At 34.0% G+C, this 24,493-nt stretch overlaps 4 protein-coding genes across 6 annotated transcripts in view; 3 read left to right on the top strand and 1 right to left on the bottom strand.

Moving 5' to 3' along the window:
- LOC104736855 (U3 small nucleolar RNA-associated protein 4-like) overlaps positions 1–1,173 on the top strand; it is a 4,642-nt gene extending 3,469 nt beyond the window's left edge. Inside the window, exons 10-11 of one of the 3 annotated variants that reach the window (XM_010456923.2) lie at positions 219–479; positions 585–1,173. In XM_010456923.2, the coding sequence (XP_010455225.1) occupies positions 219–479; positions 585–918 (595 nt within the window). In that variant the 3' untranslated portion in view covers positions 919–1,173. Of the gene's footprint in view, positions 1–218; positions 480–581 lie in introns of all 3 variants that reach the window. The other 2 variants (XM_019234655.1, XM_019234656.1) reach the window with 2 other exon arrangements.
- Positions 6,560–8,778, bottom strand: LOC104736854 (mannose-P-dolichol utilization defect 1 protein homolog 2). Its single transcript, XM_010456922.1, has 8 exons — positions 8,414–8,778; positions 8,157–8,310; positions 7,972–8,044; positions 7,816–7,882; positions 7,659–7,718; positions 7,161–7,221; positions 7,042–7,083; positions 6,560–6,957 (listed from the first exon to the last, which is right to left on the bottom strand). The coding sequence occupies exons 1-8, from the start codon at positions 8,558–8,560 to the stop codon at positions 6,854–6,856; spliced, it is 708 nt and encodes a 235-aa protein (XP_010455224.1). The 5' UTR covers positions 8,561–8,778; the 3' UTR covers positions 6,560–6,853.
- On the top strand, positions 15,559–16,266 carry LOC104736853 (ethylene-responsive transcription factor RAP2-9-like). The gene has a single exon (XM_010456921.2). The coding sequence runs from the start codon at positions 15,686–15,688 to the stop codon at positions 16,088–16,090; it is 405 nt and encodes a 134-aa protein (XP_010455223.1). The 5' UTR covers positions 15,559–15,685; the 3' UTR covers positions 16,091–16,266.
- LOC104736852 (uncharacterized protein At4g06744-like) lies at positions 19,104–20,543 on the top strand. The gene has a single exon (XM_010456919.1). The coding sequence runs from the start codon at positions 19,255–19,257 to the stop codon at positions 20,476–20,478; it is 1,224 nt and encodes a 407-aa protein (XP_010455221.1). The 5' UTR covers positions 19,104–19,254; the 3' UTR covers positions 20,479–20,543.

Below are 24,493 nucleotides of genomic sequence, written 5' to 3'. Positions count from 1 at the left end.
AGCATGATGACGAAGCTCCACCAAAGGAGCCTCCGATGACAAAATTATATACCAGCTCAGATGGTCAGTGGCTAGCTGCTATCAATTGCTTTGGGGACATCTATGTATTCAACCTGGAAACACAAAGGTGGGAACTTGGCGAAGCGTTGCTTGCTTAACTCCAGCTGATTGTACTTTTGTATTGACGTTTTTATTCTGATGTTGGCTTTGATTGACAGGCAGCACTGGTTCATATCAAGGCTTGATGGTGCATCTGTTGCAGCTGCTGGTTTTCATCCTTGGAATAACAATGTGCTTGTGATCTCAACCTCCTCGAATCAGGTCTTTGCTTTTGATGTTGAGGCTAGACAGCTAGGCAAGTGGTCGATGCTAAACACATATGTTCTGCCAAAGAGGTATCAAGAATTTCCTGGCGAGGTAATTGGACTCTCATTCTCCCCGTCGCCAAATTCGTCGTCTGTGATAGTTTACAGTTCCAGGTACTGGTTGCACTATATAGCCTAGTCAAACTGCAATCTACACTTATATAAAACACACAGAAACATCTATAATCGTAAAACTTCATATTTTTATTTGCATAGCAGGGCGAAGTGTTTGATCGACTTTGGAAAGCCTGTGGAAGAAGATGAAGAGAATGGGTTACCAAATGGCAATCTGTCTAAAACGCTAGAAGGTAAACTTGTCAACATGGGCTTGAAAAAGGGGAAGGGTACAAACAGAAAACGTAGGTTAGAAGAGTATCAGTTTGAGGGTAAGAGTAACGAGAAGAAGAACTTTGAAATATTACCCTCAAAGCATCCAGTTTTATTCGTGGGTCACCTTTCTAAAAATTCGATCCTGGTGATAGAGAAACCGTGGATGGATGTCGTCAAGAGTTTGGATACTCAACCAGTGGACAGACATATTTTTGGAACTTAGAAGACTAAGGGATTTGTTTGTCTGAAGAAGAGGACCAATGACCAATTTTTTGTTTGTCTGGTTTGAGGGTACACCAAGTAGAAAGGCCGATAGAGATGTGGAGAGTGAAGAAACAAACTGTTCTACTTTCTTTCTTTTTTTCCCTTTTGTCTTTTTAACTATTGATGAATCCAATATGTTGTGTAATGTCGCCTCAGAAAATGAATTTTGTTTCAACATTAGTTGCTTTCTTTTGACACCCAGTTTGGTTCTGAATTTTTACATTGCAAAATCGATCAAACACTGTTTAACGTTGTCCATAAGAAATTGTATTCTCCTCTTAAAGAATCAATTCTATGGATGTTATATGAAATATTGAAATGAAAGGTTCATCCATTGGTTTTGGTTTTATTTTTAAGAGAGAATAAAACATACGTACGGGTTTGATTTTAAAAACTAAGTCTAAATCGTATGGAGTTGATTTCAAAAACTAAGTCTAAACCATGTTTCGATTGCCATCCCCTAACATATATATTATTTTCTTTCCCCGTAAAAAGCCGTCTCTCTAAACCCAAATAGTAAATACCTCCAGTTGTTCAATAAATCATTTTATCTCATTTATTAAATAAATTTCAAGCTAAAATTAATTAATTCTAATAATAAATAGTTTTACTATAAATACAATATGGTTTCAGAAAACTTAAATTTTGATAATTATATCATATCTATTACAAATTATTATAAGATTTTAATACTATATATTAGATAATATATATATATATATATCTGGATAATATATATATATATATATATATATATTATCTAAGACATCTAAGATATATAATATCTGGAAAATATATAAGATATATAATTTGATGTTTTGTTTATTTTGAAAAGCTCATAAACAACTTGAAAATCCGCAGGATTCACCAAAAAAATACATATATTTTTAGTTATCTAAATTTTCATATCTTGTCTCGTTGCCCGAAATTCTCATCTGGTATTTGATCAAAATAGTTTAGAAAATGTATTTTATTTTATGAATTACCGTTTACGTCTCATACCCGTTAGTTGAAATAAATAGCTCTACAAATTTTTTTGAATATATATTACTATCTTGTCCCTCTTGTATTTCATAAAACTTTTGAAGTTATTATAATTCATATGGATCAAATACATTTAATCTACTATGGCAATGTGTGTTATATCAAATGGATTATATAGGTCTGTATTTCTTTGGCTTCATCAATTTCTAAATATTAGGGAAAATTTTTAAAAAAATTCTAGTGGTTATTTACTTTTTTTTTTGGCAATTTTTGGTTTCGTCTTGTTTTTTCCCATCCTATTATGTTTCCGTTGTACTTTTAAGTTGAGACATTCATAAAGTAAAACAAATTATTTCCAAATTTCTGTCTTGTTCCCATTCTCGATTTTTTTTTAATCTCTAATTATTGTGTCCCAACCTTGACAAAAGATGTTAAGTATGCATGTTTGCTCTATATATAAAATAGATGAAGTGAAATTGATGAAAACAAATCACATGAGAAGTAAATTCTTTCTAAATTCTTTCTAAATTCTTCACGATTTAAAAACATTTAACGATAGTTTCTGAAATGTTTGGAACCATTTTTTGAACACAATATCTTTATCTTGTAGTGTGAAGAGCATATATATACACTTGTCACTTTTACTTAAAAGGTTATGACCACTTTTGACAAAAAAAAAAAAGGTTATGAACATTATTAAAATATCCACCAGAAATTAGCTTATATTATATTCTCTAAACATAAAGGTGTTTTAACATGAAATAAGAAGACAGTTCTGACTTCTCCTCATACACAACTTATATAAACATAACTTTTATATATGAAAAAATTAGAACCAAACATTAAAAAACATAAGAGTTAAGAATGGAGTTTGATGTTTTGATGATAAATACTCTCAATTTGGCCAATATTCACAATCTGGATATAGATAAAAATATCGGATTAGAAAGTATTTGAAAAGAAAATAGATACAAATTAAGTGAAAAACTTTTTATACTTGTTTGTGAATGGATCAATAAATCGACTTGTGATCAAGTATTGACCCTGAAACAAAAACAATAAGAATACGCCTAAGAGGTTAGTAGAAATTGGTAATATACATCTAGAAAGAAAATTAATTGATTTACTTTTAAATTTTTCTTGATTGGTTGTGAGATGTAAGCTTAGCATTTTACAGGAAATAAATTGTAGACAAAATAGGCTTACATCCATTATACCAATTATAATTTTGTGTAAAAGTGAAGTACCACTCTTTGATCACAACATGTACTGTCATGTTTAACCAGCAACTTCATCTCTTAACCTATATACATAAAAAGTTGAGAATGCCATTGAAATATCTTCTGAAAAGTTGAGATCACTATTATACAATTTAAATGACAAAGTTTTAACTTCTCACCTAAAATTAGAAGACAACACCTAAACATATAATAAACACATCATAAATATTAGCTTATTTCTTTAGATTATAACTGCGAATAAATATAATAATCATAAACTAAAAAAGAGAATAAACAGAACATCTAAACATATAACAATCTAAAAACAAAACAAAGAACAAATAAATTTTGACCACACAAAATATGGTTTTCACAAAGAACCTCTCTGTTTTGGGTGATGGACTTTTTTCGAGTATTGAGTTATTGTGAATTGACGATTTATTTATAGATACATTTAGTCGTTTACGTTATTCATTAGTTTGTCAAATTTCGTTTAAAAACTAATATTAAAATATCTATAAGATTTGATTGTTTTTAATGTTAATTGTGCAATCAAGGAATCTTTAATATAAGCTACTCTTCAAACTATGCTACATTGATCATATGTTAACTATCCGAAATTTAGGTGTAAATTAAATATCAAATTGATCACTTATTAACCGTATATTTACTTTTAGGAAAGATATTCTAAAACAGGATTTTCTTAATCTTAACAATATAAATTGAATTGTGTGTTATACGTTACATTAAATTCTGACGTGCCAATTATGTGGGTAAGTGCGGGATGTTCTAGAGAATATACCATAATATTAAAGATTTGATTATATTATCTACCAAGATTTGGTAAGTTGCTAAAATTTAGAAACAAAATATTTCCTAATTGTGTATACATAATTCGAAATTTGAGACATACTATCATATATTCTGTAAGTGATTTCGATCAGATATTATTTGTTCGATATTGTGGTGTTAATTTCCGAGATGTTCCCTTACATAATCTAAGCTAATTTTGGGGAGTTAGATTTATTTAGATTGGTTATGGTTATGGTAGGTATTAATAGCACCCGATTTTGATGTGATATGTATATGTTAGGTATGAATTGCATCTGATTTGGAAGGGTTATATAATTTTATTTTGGTTCGGGTATTTATTAATTTCAATCTGTTTGGATCCTATCAATATCAATCTGTTTGACTCCTTATTTATATGTATTTCCTATTCAGTTTTCAGTGGCATTTCATTGTAATAATCTCTTAATCTATGTGTACTTATTAAAAATGCTTCCCTATTAATAGTATAGATAGATGACATGACATGGTGCAATTGTGTTTATACAAAATTACAAAACTAACATTTTTTCAGTAAAAAGGACGATTGTGTTTCTTTCTTCCATCTAGAAGAACATGCAATATTGTTTCATGTTAAGAAAATAGTGACTGAACCCGACAGGAAGTGTTTTTAGTTAGTGCGACCGATCTGACTAGAGTTTGATTTTACTAAGTCGCGTTAACCCGCGTAGTAGATTTTGGATATGAATAGGTTATTGTCAATTTAATTTAATGATGACAAAAAAAAATATTGACAGATAAAAACTAATGTAGTAGCAGATTCATAATTTATTTATTTACACTATGGAAAAACTATAACTATTTTTTCTAAATTACGATTCTAGAGTTTGTATCCAAACATTTATTTGATGCGCGTGTATAGGTGTAGCTAGCTACATGTGATGAAATGAAACACATACTCGCACGCTTCATAGATGTATATATATATATATACATCTCCTATTATATAAAAATATTTTTTTTCCTCAACAAAATTAAAAAACTATTTATAAAATATATAGTAACTAAGGTGAAAACCCTTAGAATTATTGAAACAAATTATTTATTGATCAAGAATATGCATATATTAATTTTTGATCAAACATGCACAAATTATTCAAGTAAATGTAATTTTTTTTAATTTCTTAAGTTTATCAATTTTATCTAATTTATATTGTTATTTCTTTCCATTTTCAGAAAATAGTTATCATCCAAAAGACAGTGAACACATAATTTCAAAATCTGCATGGTAAGAAAATAGTTTTAAGTCAAATAAAAAGTAATATAATCAATTGGTTAAAAATTTATATAAGATAAAAAAAAAATTTACAATCAACCTTATTTAGTATAGGAATAAAAACCAAAATATTCGAAAGAACGTGAGAAAAATATCAAAATAATTTATTTTGATTTTATTTTCACATCTTATCTAATTTCATTTGAGAAAAATGTCAAATAAGAGTAAACTTTTAAATTTGAAATTTTTTTATCTCTTGGTTTAAAATTATCGATTAAACCATCAAGTTCTTATTCACTTTGTAGATAAATGACAAATTTTTGTTGATTTAACCGTTTGATACATGTGGTTAAATAGACATACATAACATATTTACGATGTTAACTGTTAACCGAATCGAACAAACATGTGAGGGTTTCTGCTGGGCTTGAAAGTAAAATACTAATAATATATGGAAAGCTTGAAAGAGAAAAAAAAAAGTTGTTCCAAAACTGGAGGTATCTCCGTCGACGCACTCGTTACGATTTCTGCAATAATTTGCAGGAGTTGGTTTTGATTGGTGTGAACCCTACAAACTTAAGTTTGGAAGCACTTGCCTCAAATTGTCTTAACTTGGAGCGATTGGCATTGTGTGCAACTGATACTGTAGTCTGTAGGTGACACCGAGCTACGTTGTATTGCTGAAAAATGTTTGGCACTGAAGGAACTTTGCGTTAAAAACTGCCCCATTACTGATGATGGGATCCAAGCATTTGGGACCGGATGCCCAAATCTGGTTAAAGTGAAGGTTAAGAAGTGTAGAGGAGTGTGACCAATGAAGGAGCTGATCGTTTAAGGACAACAAGGGCGTTGCTTGTTGTCAATTTGGATATTATTCCAGAGACACCAATTGCCGAGGCTAGTGCCAGTGAAGGTGGAGCACAAGTGGATGCAGTTGACTCACCACCTCCATTCAGATTCCAAATACCAACCCTGGGCATTGCATCTGGTAGCACCAGCCGGTCAACCTCGCTCAAGTCAAGACTTGGGTTTTTGAGCCGGAGAAACTTAGTTGCTTGTGCACTGACAAGGTTGGGAAGTCGTAGCAGCTCCCAGAGTGACTAGTGATTATGCAAAGGATGTGGAAATACGTTGAGACAGTATTAACAAACGGGAGTTTGGCCTTTCTTTTTAATTTATTTTGAAAGGTGTTTTTCGTTTTGTGTAGCACCTGTTTGTTGTTGTCATATTGATTCAGCAATTGTTTAGAAATTAGAATGCTCAAGTTCATTGTCAAAGAAAGATCTGATTCATATCTTAATGACCCAGATGGTTTGAAACACAAAAACATAAGTCTATCACACAAAAACAGTTAGATCAGCGACATCAATGCAACTTCGAGTAATTTCAGATTTTAGCTATTACCATCACAAAAAAAGAAAAAAAAAGAAGAAGAATCTATCAGACCTAAAACAGCCACTTTGCTATTTCGATCAAGTCAACCTATAACATCATGCAGTAGCTGGGTAAGTCTGAACATCCTTAGCACAGGGATATTAAAAGAAAACAAGACCGTAATTGCAACATTGACTAATCTCTTTTTGGGGGCCTCAACACCAGTATGATTTAGGACATCTTTCTACCTATCAATTGGCTTTCTTCTCCTTTGCTGGTGCAGGCTTTGAATACAAGAGGATCTGAGTCAGGATGCTTCCGTTGGTGATGACTCCTAGAGCAAAACCCGTAAGAACTATGGAAAGGTTGAGGAAAACGACAGATTTCTAAAAAGCATATATGATAAATAAAAAAATAAAATGTTAGCTGAGAAGGATACTGCTAAGTGGAGCCTTTTCCTGGAGGCTAGTGAAAACTCTCACTGCGAGCAAAGCAAACAAGTATTACGAGACAAGAAACTATTACATATCCAATGGAAGATAGAAGAAGCCCTCTTACCTATGGACCCGGCAAAGTTCATGAAGAAAGTTAAGAAACTAAGTTCTCCAGTGCTTTTGTTCTGTAGAGAGAGAGAGAGAGAGAGAGTAATGTGAATCAAACACAGTGTCCGGAGGAATTTACACAAAATGTATGCATATACATATAGTTTTGAAAGTATACTTCTGTAGAATCTATAGAAATACTTATTGATTGAAACAAGCATACATGTATCCAAAGTTTGAAACAAAATGTGTAAATGCATCTTTACTCTTCCCAATTCAAGACCCCAAACAAAAAAATATCACTTGATTTGGAGAAGGGGAACTCATCCAGGGAAGGATTGTAAGGTAAACTATACTATGACAGTTACTCATAAATCGATCAATGGAACATAAAGGCGTAAATGTAAGATAAGTGCACCCATTGAAACGTGACTGAAGCTTTAAAACACCGTTCATACTTAGTTGAACAAGAAGATTCACAAAGAAAAAAAAGAGTATTTAAGTATAGACTCACTTTGAAGTTCTTCCATATCTGAGGGAGTCTTGCAAAGAGAAATATTGCATGCTGTGAAGCCTACAACACAGATTTACTCTCAATATATATATATATATATATATCCACACATACACAAAGCCTTAAGTGAATAAAAATAAGGAGTTTTCTTCCTCACATAAAGAGCTTCGAAGAGCGTAGGATTAATCTGTCCAGCAAGCACAGTTGGAGCGACAGCACAATATCTGTATCGGCTTAGAATTAAGAAAAAACTAATACAAAGAGTCTCAAAATCAAACAAGGGTAAGAAATTGATAAAACTGAGAAAGGATACAGGAGTGGCCTGAGCCAAGTTGTTACAGGGACTGGTTGAGAATAGTAATAGATACAAGCAACCAAAATCAAAGCTGCAAAGATAAAATAAGAGGATATCAGAAATCACAACAAATGAACATATATAACCAATATTTTCCAATTTGACTAATCAAGATTAGGGTTCTTGATATGTAATTCTTAAACCTTGGATCAAAAGAAAAGCCATTTCGCCGAAAGCGGAAAAGGGAAGGCCTTTATGCAAACAATAAGCAAGTGAAATTGTATAGCCAACGACCTCAAGCTCAAATGCCACAACACTTAAGCCTCGCACACTCTTATGTTGCACGATTTTCATTATCTAAAAAAACCAAATAAGAAGCACAAACAAAAAAACAGTCACAATGTTTGGAAATTAGGGTTTGGAAATTGAAAAAACGAAGTTGAATTGTGGAATTATATACCTGAGGGAGCTTGACAGTGATGGAAGCAGCGACGAGGCAGTAACCTAGAAGCTTTGAAATTAGAGGAAGAAGGCAATCTTTCTCCGGGAACTCACCGTTACGGAGAGATCCGATCGCGCAGCTCATGTCGATTCCGAGATAATCCATTGTTTTCTTCTTCCTCTTTGAGCGGCTTGGATCTTACTAGACAGAAGAAGCCCGAAGGGATTTGCTTATAGGCGCTGGTAATATAAGGCGGATCGGGCGGCGGATCAAAATCTATAAATCTCCCAAAGCGTCAACAATGTGTGTGTGTATTCTAATTTCCTCCTGTTATAAAACTTTTTTTAAAATTACTTAGAAAATAAGTAAAACAATATCCAACCAAACCTTTAACATTGGATCAACCACAGTTTAATTAATTCCGGTCTCAAACCAATTTTAGTTCTGTAATTGTACTCTCATTCTTAGAAAACCATTCTAAACCCTATCCTTTTTTTTGAACGAAAGTCCAGTTACCCAAGTTTGTTCTTACCAAACCGATCCAAACCAATTCATCAAACCGATTTTAATTATATATTGATGAATAAAATAAAAATATAATCGACCAATCACAAAAAAGAAAAAAAAAATTCCACGTTGGTATCATCATCCATCATTGACATCGGCTCATCGTCGCCCGATAAACAAAATCCAGCTTTGTTCTTTCACCATTAAAAGTGAATTTTTTTTTGGTAAAATGTTAAATTTTATACCAATTTTTATTTATGACAGAAGGTTACAGAGAAATACTGAACAATAACAAGAAGGCACACACAACAAAGTACGTTAAGATGAGACGAAAGAAACCACCATAGAGAAAAACAAATGCGGAACGCAACATGAACTCGAAATTACCGCGAGCGTACGTAATCAAGGCAGTCTTCAAACCTAGTACCTACAACTTTCTCGATCATGAAAACACTCAAAAACCGTGGTTAAAAAACCACAGACCATAACCACCATTGATCAATCAAGTGACAACACTAGCGGCTTAGGAAATGCTCATCAGAATCCAATGTTGCTGCTAGCACGAGATATGAATAAGCCGGTTCCACCTTACTCACAACATCAGACTCCCCTACAAACTTCTTCCAGGGGAGACAAAATCTAAAACCAAAGTGGCCGAGCAATTGTCTTTCACGGTTTCAATCACCATGTCTCATTAACTCCTCCCCACTTCGCCAAAGTCGCAGCCTGAACAAAAAAACAACAGACAACAAACAGATACACACAAGGCAACAAAAACTAAGCCACCAACAGAGCCACATCAAAGCCTCAAACGGATCCGCTTTGAAACCTCCACAACACCACCGCCGCAGCCGCTCTGAACAGCTACTGAGAGACTCCCCACAATGAAGCTCCGCACCAGAAAGTTGCCACCATGAAGAGCCGCATGAGAGAGATAAAATCGAGCCATCCAGACCGAAATCGCGCCGGGAAAACCCAAGCCCAAGGCTAAAAGAAGAAGATATGGTGTCGTCTTCAAGCTCCGTCACGTCCTCTTTTACAGCCGACGACAACACAAAAACAGATATGAGATCTCTTCGCCTCGAACTCAGCACTTTGCCGCGAAAGTAGAAGAAGCAAAAGAGAAAAGAGAAACACGGGAAGAAAGGAGAAGGGAGACCGACGTCGGTGCTGTGGAAGCCACCGGACGCCAGTCACCGGCTGGTTCAATATTTTTTGGGGGCGGCTAGGGCGAACAGAATCGTAGAGAGAGAAGAGAGAGAGAATATTATTTTCTATAGAGAGAGCTTAAAAATTGTTAGGATAAACTTTTTATAGTGACTAGCCCCACCGCAAAATGGTCCCATATCCAGGAAAATCCCCACCTCCGGATTGGACCTACGGGTTAGTATACACCGCTTGCCCCTACTCGTATAAGGGAATTTTTATTTGGAGAGGCTAAGTACCACCGTGGTGACAGAGAGACTTGAACTCAAGACCTCTGACAGGAAGTATCCCGGATACAATCACTTCTCTTAAAAGTGAAGTTTACATGTCCAGCTAAGTTTACATAGATTCACTTTTGATTTGTTTACAAAAACGAGGATATATACAATGCATAAATTTCAATTTAGTAAATATATTCATTATAATTTTACTTATTACTTTTACACACAAACCATAAAGATTTGACAACTCAATAAATTTATAAACAAATACTTTATAAATAAATTAAATTCTATCTATAAAAGTATACCATATCGTTTCATTTTTTTATTACCCATAAACCAGAAAATATGGATAATTTTAGCAGATTACTAAACATATATCTTAGGAATAATTTCAATTGGTCCATTTGTGTGAAGGTGCTAAGAATGTAGCGTAAACGAGATGAAGGAGAAGACTCTCTCAAGTTGGTTGTGTGTGATGTAAGTATTTTTTACTTTACTCATCCATTTCAAAAGCATATATTTACGAATAAACTAATCAATCCAGTAATGGGTCAGATGATAGGACGAGTCTATAAAATGAATATTCGATACTTGACTTTTATCACGAATCTATAATCCGATACATGATGGGACATGATAGAACTGGACGAGACGGTTTTTTCCGTTTTAATATAGATATGTCTAAGTGATATATGTCTAAATACAATAATTTAGACAAAAATCAAATTAAAATAAGATATGTGGATGTAACACTCCTAAATAAACTGTGAGAAACATTTTGATTGATTTAAAAATATACACGTATGTCATTAATATTTCAAGAAACAAGGGTTATATTTGAGTTTTATGGATAGATTGCAAAACATCGAAAATTTTCCACTTAACTAAAAAATATTCTGCATGTGTTGTAGCACCGGATACTACCTACCCAATTTTTTTCCAAAACATATTGTTTAATGGGAAATTATTTAAAAGAGAAAAGTTATGGGCATAAAAATTAATGACGGTACTGTACAATAAATGTTTCCCGTTTCAAAATAGATACGTCTAGGTTATATACGTATAATAATTCAACTAAATCCAAATTGTAATATGATATTTGGATTTCACACCATTAAGAACTGTGAGAACTATTTTGATTAGTTTAGTATATACGTGACAAAATCACGGGCTGTATTTGGTTATTATGTATTGATTGCAAAAAATCGTATATTTTCAAATTTAATTATGCTTGGCACCGGTTGCGATATTCACATATACACCAAAATATTGACAAAACACCCAAATGAGTGGCCAACTAATTTTAATAGAAAAATATTAATAGTATATAATTTTTTTTATTCTAATACTTTTTTACTTGAAAAAAATATCACAACATGTTGTATCCCGAGATAGTACTTTGAAGATATTAAAAGTCTTAATGGTTAATTAGTCGTTGTATATTGTGTTGCCTATATATAGACATATATTTCTTATTTAAAGGGTTGACTATGCCACATGTAATCATCTACTTTGGAACGGATACTTTGAAAATTTTGGGTACTTTTGAATATAATAAGATAGTTTTTGAGAATATATTTTTTTTAGGATAATTTCAACTAATTAAATAAAAAGAAATATTCAACAGGGAATTCGAGTATCCCCTCTAAATATCTTATCCAATCTCTATTAATAAACATTGTCTAACGAGTAATCATTTAAAAGATAATGAAATTATGATGGATACGGGACAAGATGAGATGACATGTGACGAAGCGGAATGGCATGATACGAGATGGGACAGGGCGGTACGTGTTTCCCGATACAAAATAGACACGTCTAAATTATATACGCACAATAATTCAAACTAAAACCAATTTAAAATTCGATGTGTGGATTTAACACTAATATTATAAACACTAAATTTCTATATTTTAACTAAAGTTCTAACTTATTTTTACAAATTTAAAATTTGTATAAAATATTTTATCCCGTATTATAGCATGGGTTACTACCTTGTTAGGTATTATTTTAGGTTTTTTTTAAGAAAAAACAATGAGCAATAATCTTTCCAATAAATATACAATTTGATTTTAAAGAATAACTAGTTAATATCCCGCACTATTTGCGGAATAAATCGACTCATATAAAATTATTATGAGTAAAAATATTACTTGGAACTCTAATATTCATGACTATGTTGAGCTTCCACATTTTGTCTAAAATTTTAATTTTTTAAATACGAAGAATTGAAATGGTTTAGGGAGCATCCATAATAACATTTCTCTATATGCATAGGAAAACTCAAATAGAATCATGGATGATAAATTGGATTTCTCTATATTCACGAGATAACATCTCTATCTTGGAAAAAATCATGGATGATATAATATCTATCTTAACATTTTTGAAGTACATTTTTGTGTCATCCTCTCTTAATCTTTGTATCCAAACAAGTTCCAACTAAATTCTCTACAATCCTTGCAACCAAACATAATCATTTCCTTATATGCTAATATTAATTTCCTAAAATATAGCTACCTAATTTAAATCAATATGTTAGATTAAAATATAATTATCTTTTCACTTTTATTTAATTTTATATTTAATTTTTTTAATTACTTTAAAAATAAAGTTAATAGAATATTTAGATTTTTTTTTCATCATATTATGTGATTTGAATTTTTATAAACGGATATATATATATATATATATATATATATTTGATTTGATTTGATTTGAAGTACATTTTTGTGTCATCACTTTTTGTCTACTTCGGGTCGGGTTTTAAGTTAAATTATAACCGATTCAATTATTTGGATCCTACTTAATATGCTGAATATTTTGGGACGATTTGTTATTAATTACATACCTATAATATAGCAACCAATCAATGCTCATTGCAACTTAGGAAATATCTAATTTGCATTTTATAAACTTAGGAAATATCTAATTTGCAATGTCGAATTTTTAGGGTCGAGTTTGACAAAAAGAATTAATAGAACAAATTATGTAATCACATCCTCTTAATCACATCTTTATAATATAACAACTAATTTAAACTAATGAACATCTTAGAAAAGATCTAATTTGCGTTTAATAAACATTTACATATTTGATAAGATCGTATTAGCTTTAAATGTACACTATCAATCCAATAATATCATTTGAGAATCAAAATAAGAATATGTCAAGATGTGCTCATTATAAATTATAGTAATCAAGTTAATATTAGTGCCATATTTTAATATTACTAACATAACATTATAATATGTGCTTCTCTCACATACTATTAATTAAGTAATGAACCCATGCATAATCAACTACATTTTATATTAAAAAAAATTAATTACATTTTATATCAAAAAATAATAGACCCGTGGTGTACCACGGGGTAAAACCTAGTCTATCTTAACATTTTTGGAATACATTTTTGTGTCATCCTCTCTTATCTTTGTATCCAAACAAGTCCAAACTAAATTCTCTACAATCCTTACAACCAAACTCAGTCATTTCCTTATTTGATAATATTAATTTCCTAAAATCTATCTATCTAATTTAAATCAATATGTTAGATTAAAATATAATTCTCCTTTCATTTTTATTTAATCTTATATTTAATTCTTTTAATTACTATTTAATACATAAAGTTAATAAAATTTTAGATTTTTTTTAGCATATGATGTGATTTGAATTTTTATAAACAGATATATATTAAAAATTATCTTAGGATTTTTGTAACCAAACATGTATATCCACATACAGAGCTTGGAATACATTTTTGGAATACAATAGGATGCCATCACTTTTTGCCAACCTCGGAGTAGGTTTTTAACTAAAATTATAACCGATCAATTATTCGGACCCTCCTTAAGATTGCCGAATATTTTGGGCCGGTTTTTAATTTCATAGCGTACTTATTTACATCCAATTAATACCAGTTAATGCCCATTGTATTTTAGCAAATATCTAATTTGCATGCCAAATTTTTAGGGCTGAGTTTGACAAAAAGAATTTATAACCCAAATTATGTAATCACACCCTCTTAATCACATCCTCTTAATCACATCTTTATAATATAACAACTAATTCAAGATGAATACATCTTAAGAAATATTTAATTTTGCGTTTAATAAACAATTACATATTTGGTTATATCTTATTAGCTTTAAATGTAAACGATTAATCTAATAATATCAATTTAGAATCATAATAAGAATATGCCATATCATTCATTTCTAAATCATAAATAACAAATTGTAAAATGTATATTCTTAACTTGTGAATCAAGAGTTTTTACAAAATTCTACCTACAACCGTTAACAATAAATATATATATATATATATATATATATATTTAATTCACCATCAACTATAAACACCTCTAAATCATTATAATATCATATCAACAAAATAATATAATAGATTTATCGTATACCAGTGGGTAAAACTTAATAGTTAATAATAATTAAATACTACAACAAAACATGATTTTAGAGACTGCACTAAAAATAGTAAAATAGTCGTTAAGTAGTGGATTATGACTAAATTGCAACTAAACCGTGTATATATAATACAGATGGAGATGAAGAGACAGAGATAGAAAAGGTTGTTAAATATCCAATATGAGTTGGCTATATTACTTCAAAAACTAACTCTATTTGTTATATAGATAACTTTCTCGAAGACCTTTACCGAAGACTATCTTTAAATAATTCTGCGAAAAGAGTTGTGCAGAGAAAAGTTAGGAGACTATAGGCATGTACCTTAACCTTGGTAGAATTTACAAATCGTTTTTTTGGGAGTTTGATTTGATAAACACATATATAAGAACCTAACAACGTAGTTCATCTAGGTTGGAAAAATCAATTTGGAGTTTTATTAAAAATTTGGATTTTTAATAAAAATTACAGTAGACCGAGGAGCTAATATGTTTGAAGCACTAAAAAAACACATGAGAAGAAAAAGAACGCAAAGACAAAACAAAAGTGATGATAGAAAGAAAATGTGTCGCGGAGTGGATGCCGTAAGAGTAGGCTGCCACGTTGGTGGGCCAAATGTCGACAAGCCGCTTCATGGGAATAAAACTCCAATTCAAACATTCAATGCATAATCCTTTTAACCAAACACTAAAAGTCAAACAATAATTCTTTCGTTAAGTTAGTAAATGAAGGTTATGGTTAATGTCGGCTTACTTAAATAATCGAGTAAGAAAAAGAGTGGCGGCGCTGTCACATAAGGCATATATATATCTTTAGCCGCCTATGTAATTGTAATCTTCTCTCTTTATATATTACACACGTAGACATGTCACGTTTGCTTAAATTGAGGGGGTATGATTGAGAATGAATACAAATGAAAACAAGACTTTCCTATGGTGAAAGAAGGACTCGTCATGAAGGAGAAGCCGAAGAGGAATCCAATGAGCCCCAAGGAGAAGCCATATAAAGGGATAAGGATGAGGAAGTGGGGGAAGTGGGTGGCTGAGATAAGGGAGCCAAACAAACGAACACGGATCTGGCTTGGTTCCTACAAAACCGCGGTTGCTGCCGCACGCGCTTACGACACCGCCGTGTTTTACTTACGTGGTCCTTCTGCAAGACTCAATTTCCCCGAACATGTCTTTCAGGATAGAAACGGCGGTGAAGGCGTAGGAGGAGACATGTCTGCGACGTTGATACGGCAGAAGGCGGCTGAGGTGGGAGCTAGAGTTGACGCGGAGCTCCGATCAGAGAATACTAAGGTGGAGAATATGGATTGTAATTTTACAGTTTGGTAGTTTATAGGTTGGAGATTGCCCGAGACAGAGTCAAACAGAGGCTCTGATTCAAAGGAGGCATACTATAGTTGATAAATGCTTTTTTTTTTCGTTGAGCATAGTAATCTTTTCATAACATGGATCCTAAGAAACAAGCATAAAGGAAAAAAATGCTAATAACCAGTGATTAAATCGTTATTACAATAGTATTTACGAGAATTGTCCAAATAATATCGGACGATTGATGTTAAGTTGGATACTGTAGTAGGTGTATTAGTGATATTAGTTGTGGTGTAAACCATAAGTAACAATTTGTTAACGTAGCCGCACTCACGTCGTTGTGGTATGATAATAGGTCAAATTGGGGTTGTATGATGGATGTTGCTGCTCCGACGGGACTTATAGACTTTAAATAGGGTAAAACAAAATAGTAGCAGGGGGCTTGTAATCCACATAGACACAATGTAGAAGTGTTAAACTAGATAGAAAATATTTATGCAATGAGCATATTCACGTTCGATTCAAATTTTTATAACGTTTTATAAACTTTTAAAAAGATTTTTAAAAGATTTTGAAAATCGTGAAATGATCTTAGTCTAGTGACAAGTAGTAAGTGATAAGTCCAATTGTAACACCATTACACCAGGGGTTAAATCTTTACATCCCTACGAATATAAAACTTTTGCTAATGAACCGGTATGTTTTGGTCTAATAATTGACCAAAGCAAAAACATTTTGTTAACCTTTTTAAAAATATATACAAAATTTTACACACATATAAAGGTAGTTTGTATACATTTTTATAAGCTTATACATATATTTAGATAAATAGTATTTTTTTGTCATCCAAATACTAATAATAAAAAATTCCCGAAGTTGACAGCCTAAACAGAAAAAAGTTTACAAAAAAAACAACGTAAAATAAAGATCTAGACAACTGAGCGAGATAATCCGCCTTCAAACTTGATGAGCAGAGTATCTTAGACAAGGAGAAGAAAGGAAATTAGCTGATGGAAATCATCTAGGATATTAGAAAATGCGGGCTAGTTTTCAGGTGTTTGAATCGTCGCTACTAATTCTACATTGTGTTTCTCGAAATAACATATTTTTAATGGTATTTTTAATAAGGTTTTAGAAAGACGAGTTTTTTGATATTAATTTCAGAAATTTCTCCAAAAAGGAAGAAGTATTCATTTATTTTAGTTCTAATCATAAATAAATTAAAAAGTTAAATAGAGGTTAGGTGTTAGGTGGGGGTATTTTAGTCTACATCAATCAAATAGTATAATTTTATGTACAAATAATAAGAAAGAGAGAAAAATTAATGTTTCTTTAACCAAAATAAGAAGAGAGAAGAAAAATTATTGTTTCTTTAACCAAATAATTTTGATTTAAATTATTTTAATTCCAAAATTATCTTTTCTAAATGAAATTAAATATTTTCTAGAAAGCCATAATTTGTAGAGAATTTGCTAAAAATGCCTTTTTTGAGATACCCCTTTTCAAAAATACCTCTTTTTGAACATTTTCATTTTTTTTTACACAATTACGATATATTAAATTAATTTTTAGATTTTTTTTAGGTTTGGGTTCTCTATTATACATTTAGGGTATAGTTTTTAGGGGATAGAGTTTAGTATTGGGAAAAATGTCATTCAAATCACGAACTTTCAAATTGTGGTCATTTTAATCACCAACTTTGTAGGAGGCCATTTTAAACATGAACTTTTGTTGACTTACCATGTAAATCATCATATTTTGTTGACCACGACGATTAGGACATGTCATTAAATCCCTTAACGGAGTAATCAGCCGGCGTTAATAGGTCGTTAATCCTTCCCCGTTAGTGTCAAAACGACACCGTTTAAACCTGAGCAAACCCAACAAAAAATCCCCAAATCGATCCCATTCAAAAACAAAATCCCTAATTTCCCAATTCAAAATCCCCAATTCTCAATTCTCGATTTTCCCCTATCGATTTCTCAGTCCCAAATGCCAAAAGTGAGAAATAAAGGTGTGATATCGTTTGTTGGAGCGCTACCAGAAGATGAATCACTGAGTTTAATTGTGTATGATCGAAACCCATTAGATGAAGCTCCTCGAGTTGAAGATGGAGTTCGAGCTCCACCGCAAGACGTAGCAGTTTCTAATGTCAGAGATGGAGGTGGTGAACCGGTTGCTGAATCTGTTGTTGGAGATATAGGAAAGAAAAGTAGAGGTGGAGCTTCATGTCGGCGTCAAAAACGTAAAAAAAGAAGTGATGAAGATGACGAAGTGGAGCCTGCAGTGGTCCTTGACAGTGAAGATGACTGCGTGGTGTACGAAGATGAGGATTGCAATGATGTTGATGATGCAGTAGGTGGTGGAAATGAAGAAGTTAATGTCGTAGAAGCGGCTCTTGAAGAAGATGCTAACTTAAACATTTTTGATGACACGGTTCACAAAAAAGAGCTCATGCTGAGATTGAATAGGATCGATTTGGGTAATTAAGGATTTTGTTTTTGAATGGGATCGATTTGGGGATTTTTTGTTGGGTTTGCTCGGATTCAAACAGTGTCGTTTTGACACTAACAGGGAAGAATTAACTACCTATTAACGCCGACTGATTGCTCCGTTTAGGGACTTAACGACATGTATGAAACGGAGTGGTCAACAAAATATGATGATTTAAACGGTAAGTCAACAAAAGTTCATGTTTAAAATGGCCTCCTACAAAGTTGGTGATTAAAATGGACACAATTTGAAAGTTCGTGATTTTAATGACATCCGTTTAGTATTTGAGGTTTAAGATTTAGAATTTAGTCATTTTCAAAAATACTCCTATCTCTATGTCACTTTTCAAAAATATCCCTTCCTTTCTCTATATTTAGTTCCAAGTGAATTGAGTAGAAACTAAAAAAATACGTATAGGGTGATTTGAGTTGAAAGGGTATATACTACATACAACTTTATAGTAGTTGTGTTTGATACTTTGTTTAGATAAAGAGACATATACTACTTGGGCAGGTGGGATTTTTTTTTTTTTTTTGGGTTAGAGATTGTTATCATTTTTGTATTTTACTTCTCAAGAACCTATTCAGTATTCACATAAAAGATAGAAAACAAAAACTAGTGAGGCATAAATAATAAACACTAGAACTTCCACTTCTCTTTGATCGCCGACACATTTTGGTTCAGTGGCAAAGATGAAGAATCCTTTGATTTTGGCTCTTTTCCTTGTTAGCACCATCGCTTTGCCCGATACAAGCAGCAGAGAAACTCAACAATTAACCAACGGTGACCTCACCGACGCGAGGCAAGAGATACTCTCTTTCTTAGACCAAAGACTTGCTGTGGTGTACCCAGTGATCCAGAGATTCAAGTCACTCATCACTCTCGATCCTTATAAAGTAACCCAGACTTGGACTGGTTCAGACATCTGCAGTTATAGAGGCTTTCACTGTGACAATCCTCCGGACAACAAAACCGCAGTCACTGTCGCTTCCATTGATTTCAATGGCTTTCAGCTCTCTGCTCCCTCTATTGAAGGATTTATCGATCAGTTTCCTGACTTGGCTCTGTTTCATGTTAACTCGAACAACTTTGGAGGTACCGTGCCTTCCCAGATCGTCAACCTCAAGTACCTCTACGAACTCGACATCAGCAACAATAGATTCACCGGCCAGTTTCCGACAGCCGTAGTTGGTATGTCCGGTTTGACATTTCTTGACATCCGTTTCAACTCTTTCTCCGGTTCAGTCCCTCCACAAATTCTCGGTCAAAACCTCGACGTTCTCTTCATCAATGACAACGGCTTTACTGCAAGCCTACCGGAGGTACCTGGTGATGGTACAACACACATTCTATACTTAACTTTAGCAAACAACAAGTTCAATGGTCCTCTCCCAAGAAGCATCCTAAGATCAATGTCAACGTTAACCGAAGTACTCTTCTTGAATAACGATTTCACGGGTTGTATCCCTTACGAGATCGGGTTCCTCACGGGAGCATCAGTGATTGATATTGGTGGAAACAAGCTCACAGGTCCTCTGCCGCTTTCGCTAATGTGTCTGGAGAAAGTAGAACAACTCAATTTTGCTGGGAATCTCTTGTTCGGGGCCATCCCGGAGGCGGTATGCATGGTGCTCCGGGACAATCTTGTCAACTTATCGTTGTCTGATAACTATTTCACGCACGTAGGGCCTTGGTGTAGGGGTTTACTTGACAGAGGTGTACTTGACGTTAGTAACAATTGCATTCCTTTCTTCCCAGGACAAAGATCAATGCAAGAATGTGCCGAGTTTTTTGTCAAACCTAAGAAGTACTACTGTCCTCACATGTGGTACCATAGTTTTTTCTCTTGTAGATATTCTCATATATCTTCTTCCTCTTCTAATGCTTTCATGCCCATGGTGGCTCCCTCACCTTAATATTTATCATCATCAGTGTATTAATCATTCTCATTGTGTAATGAAAAATAATCGAATTATGTTTCCACCAAGACAATTATAGTAACGGAAGGGCCATATTGGTATTTGTGTTGCAAGGTGTATAAACTTACCTTGTGGTAGCTAGTATAGTTTCCATGTCCACGAATGAGTTAATTAGTTCCATCTTCTGTCATGTCCTATACAGTTCATAACATACTCATGAGTCATGAGTACTCATGATAAAAACTAAAAAGATAAGGTCAGTGTTAGACTTAAAAGCACGGCCACTACGGTTTCCTCTCTAATGTAATGCACGTTTTTATCATGATCTTAGGATCACTTCCAGCTTCTTTAAACCTTTCCTATGATTTCATTTGTTGAATGTGCACTCCATCTACAAGGATAGCAATTATGAAAAAATAGTGAAATGTTTAACAAAGCGGTACTTCAAATACAGTGTAAACTAAAATATAAGAAACAGTGTAAAATATTAATGATTCATTTTCATTATATTGGGTAGTAATGTGTAAGTAGTCCCACAACGGGACCATCATATAAATTATGTGAAGTGGGCACCATTCCTCCACGTCTACTGCATTTGATGGGTTAAACGTACCAAAAAGTTAAAGAAAGATGATTGATGTCAAAAAAATAAAATTAAAAATTAAGAGAGATGAGAAGAGGTGACCCCATTCCTACCGAACCCATTGACATTTTCTATGGACTACTACTAGAACTCCTAAAAAGAATTAGTTGTCTAAACAAAATCGATTTTGGTCCAATCATATAATTTGCATCCAGCTAAGAAAAAGGCTTGTCGTACATACGAAAAGATGTTTAACTAAGTTCGTGCTCTCGCCTCTCGCTATGTACAGTATAAATGATTCTCGAAAAAAAAATTGGGTTAACTTTTTCTTAACAGATTTGTATGTGCTGTACGTAGAGTTTGGGTGTTGCCCAACATTAGGTGGATCGACACCAAATGTTGGATGCGAGGGATATTGGATGAGTACAGTGATGCTGTCGAGTGGTGCTATTACTTTCGTATGTAACAACTATCTAAACAAGAGATTCATATAAACTAAATTGTCGTTTGTCAATTAGGAAATATAAGCAAGCATTAACAACCAAATTTGATATGTTCACAAAGCACAATAACATCATTGTCTTTAGCTAAGGATACTTGGCCCATGTAGGATAGATCTACTGATTTAAAAACACTTTTGGTGTTAAGGGCAGTTGTTTCACTGGCCAAATTAAACCAAGCAATAAACATATATACATATATTTTTTTTTGAACAGCAATAAACATAATCTTAGATGAAGAACTATATGATACAATCTTATACAATCTCATATAATTTTTACCATGCATAAAAATATATAAATATTTAATATTTGTCAGAAAAACATGAACTTTTTCGTTGCCAGAAAAATACATGAAGTATGGGGTTATTGTCAAAATGAGAATTTATTCTCTAAAAACTTTGAAATTAAGCATTTTTTATGTATCTCCGGTTTTAACCATTTTAGAGTAACACAAATGACGCTTCTACTCTTGGCCGATATGCACTGGATTTCTTCAGCTGCAAAAGCATCACTGCAGGCTGCTCTACCGATTTGTCGTTCCGTTAACTGTTGTCTTTGTTATGTGGCTGCTAATTGAAGATGTGGCTTGTAAAAAACACGCTTGCTGACGTGGAGGGCAACAAAAAGAGCGATTAGGGTTTTTTGCTTTTCGGTCACGTATGCAGCCGTCGACGGCTTCTCCACGCCGTCCCGCAGATTTCCCGGTGTTAGGAGGGGGGCAGGCAGGTTCACCGGCGTTAGGAGATATCTCCACGACTGTTGGTTCAAAAGTTGTGGAGGTTGGAACATCAGACGGATCTGCTGATTCGAGTCAAGCAATTGTTTGGACAACTCAAACAACAGGGGTCCCGAACAGACCTTGGGTTTATGTATCCCAAAATCGTGTCTTCACTCAGCAAAAGTTTGTGGTCTCAGAGGATGATGGGCAAGAGCAGGTGGTTGTGCCTCGGGAAGTTTTTGTTGATACGAAACCAATTTGGGAGGATTTTCTCTTAGGGAAGTTTCTCAATTCCAAGGCACCTCACGTGGGGAAGATCCACATGATAGTGAACAAAATTTGTCGTTTGGGGGATAAATCAACATTGATTGATGTCTACGAGGTTAATGAGTCTATACGAAGTGAAGGCATGCGACACCGGGTCTTGAACAGAGGTATGTGGAACATCATGGATATCCCCAAGATTGTTTCTAAATGGACGTCGTTTACGGAGGAGTCTCAACCGGCCATAAAATCCATACCTCTATGGGTCACTCTCACTGATGTTCCTCTATCCATGTTTACAGATAAGGGGTTAGAATTTCTAGCAAGTGCTGGTGGCAAACCAGTTTGTTTACACCTAAAGACGGAAGCTTGTGTCAGTTTTGATGAAGCGCATATACTCGTGGAGGCAGATTTGACAAAAATCTTGCCCCTTGAATATGTTGTCATGGGTGAGGAGGATGGAGAGTTGGCGACCACTTTCCATTATTCCTATCCTTGGTTGCCTCCTAGGTGTACTTGTTGTAAGAAGTGGGGGCATTTTAGTGCCACTTGTCTTTCAGCCCTGCTGCAGTTATTCATGATAAGTCTGCCTCCGTAACTATGGTGATAGGTGCAGAAGAAGTCTCTAAAGAACCTTCGGGTACTGAGGAAACATTCCCGTCATTTACCACTAACACTGTAACTCACGAAGACAGTGAGCGTAAAGAGCTTTCGGGCTCCAAGGTTCTGAAGGTCGCTGTTGAGGAGACCTTAGGGGGAAACTTGCCTACGGACTCTGTGGAAGAGGCTGCGGAGGACACTTGGATTTATAAGAGAGAGGAGGATCTTATTTGGAAAAAATTGGCAACGTAGAACAGTATCCTCTGATGAGGTCTTATGGCGAGGGAAGCAGGATATTTATCGGGCTAAATTTTCAACCAGTGACACTTAGAACCATATACGCACAACCTGTAGTATGGTGGCGTGGCATGCATAGGTTTGGTTCACTCATGTTACCCCGAAGTTCTCTTTTTGTGTGTGGTTAGCGGTTCAGAACCGGCTCTCTACGGATGAGAGAATCGCGGTCTGGAATGGCAGTCCGCAAGGAACATGTGGGCTCTGCCAATCTTCAGCATAATCACAGGATCACCTTTTCTTCACATGCAGTTTTTCTTCTGAAGTTTGGTCTAGCCTTGCTCGTGGGCTCCTCAAATCGCGCTACATAACAAATTAGTCGTATCTCGTTGACTATGTCTCGTCACAACAACATGATCTAATTGAGGATTTCCTCATCCGATATACATTTGAAGCTGCCGTTTATGCACTCTGGCGAGAACGAAATGGGCGTCGGCATGGGGACAAGCTCAACTTAGCATCTCGTGTTGTAGGATGGATTGATACCCAAATTCGAGATCAGCAGTTGGGTGACAAGCGCTACGATGAGGTTTTCTGATGTTCATATATTTTACCCTGTTTTCCCTTAATATATTCACATCTTTTGCATCTTTTGCTATCCATTTTGACCATTATTGCATAGCTTTAGGACTGTTCTTGCATTAGAGTTTAGTTGCATTGCATTTGCATCTTTTCATGCATAAACAGGTGATTTTGGAGCTTAAGGAGCATGGAAGCAATGCTGAGGAGAAGTGAAGCAATCATGAGGAGAAAGCAAGAGAGTTAAGGCTAAAGAACCAAGGTCCGGAGTCCCACTCGACCGCCCAGTCGACCAGACACTCGACCGTGTGCAGAGAGGGACTCGACCAAGTGGAAGGAGCATAAGAGGAGCCAACTCGACCGGTCACTCGACCGAGCCGCCTAGATATTTTGTCTTTTAGCATTTTTAGGGCTTCTACTACTATTTCTAATTAAAGGCCTTGTACCAGCAGCCACAAAAGAGTCCAGCTTTTTAGAGAGTCAAAAACTTAGTTTTTACCTTTTTGGGAATTATTCCTTTTGCACTTTTAT

Source organism: Camelina sativa, chromosome 13 (assembly GCF_000633955.1).
Source record: "Camelina sativa cultivar DH55 chromosome 13, Cs, whole genome shotgun sequence".
Taxonomy (NCBI): domain Eukaryota; kingdom Viridiplantae; phylum Streptophyta; class Magnoliopsida; order Brassicales; family Brassicaceae; genus Camelina; species Camelina sativa.
The sequence above is the reverse complement of the archived record's forward strand: the minus strand, read 5'-3'. Positions and strand labels throughout refer to the sequence as shown.

Coding starts and splice junctions, on each gene's coding strand:
- LOC104736854 (XM_010456922.1), bottom strand. CDS start 8,560: ATGGATTATCTCGGAATCGACATGAGCTGCGCGATCGGATCTCTCCGT. Junction 8,045..8,156: donor GGCTTTTCTTTTGATCCAAG/GTTTAAGAATTA, acceptor TTATCTTTGCAG/CTTTGATTTTGGTTGCTTGT. Junction 7,222..7,658: donor AGATATGGAAGAACTTCAAA/GTGAGTCTATAC, acceptor CTCTCTCTACAG/AACAAAAGCACTGGAGAACT.
- LOC104736853 (XM_010456921.2), top strand. CDS start 15,686: ATGGTGAAAGAAGGACTCGTCATGAAGGAGAAGCCGAAGAGGAATCCA.
- LOC104736852 (XM_010456919.1), top strand. CDS start 19,255: ATGAAGAATCCTTTGATTTTGGCTCTTTTCCTTGTTAGCACCATCGCT.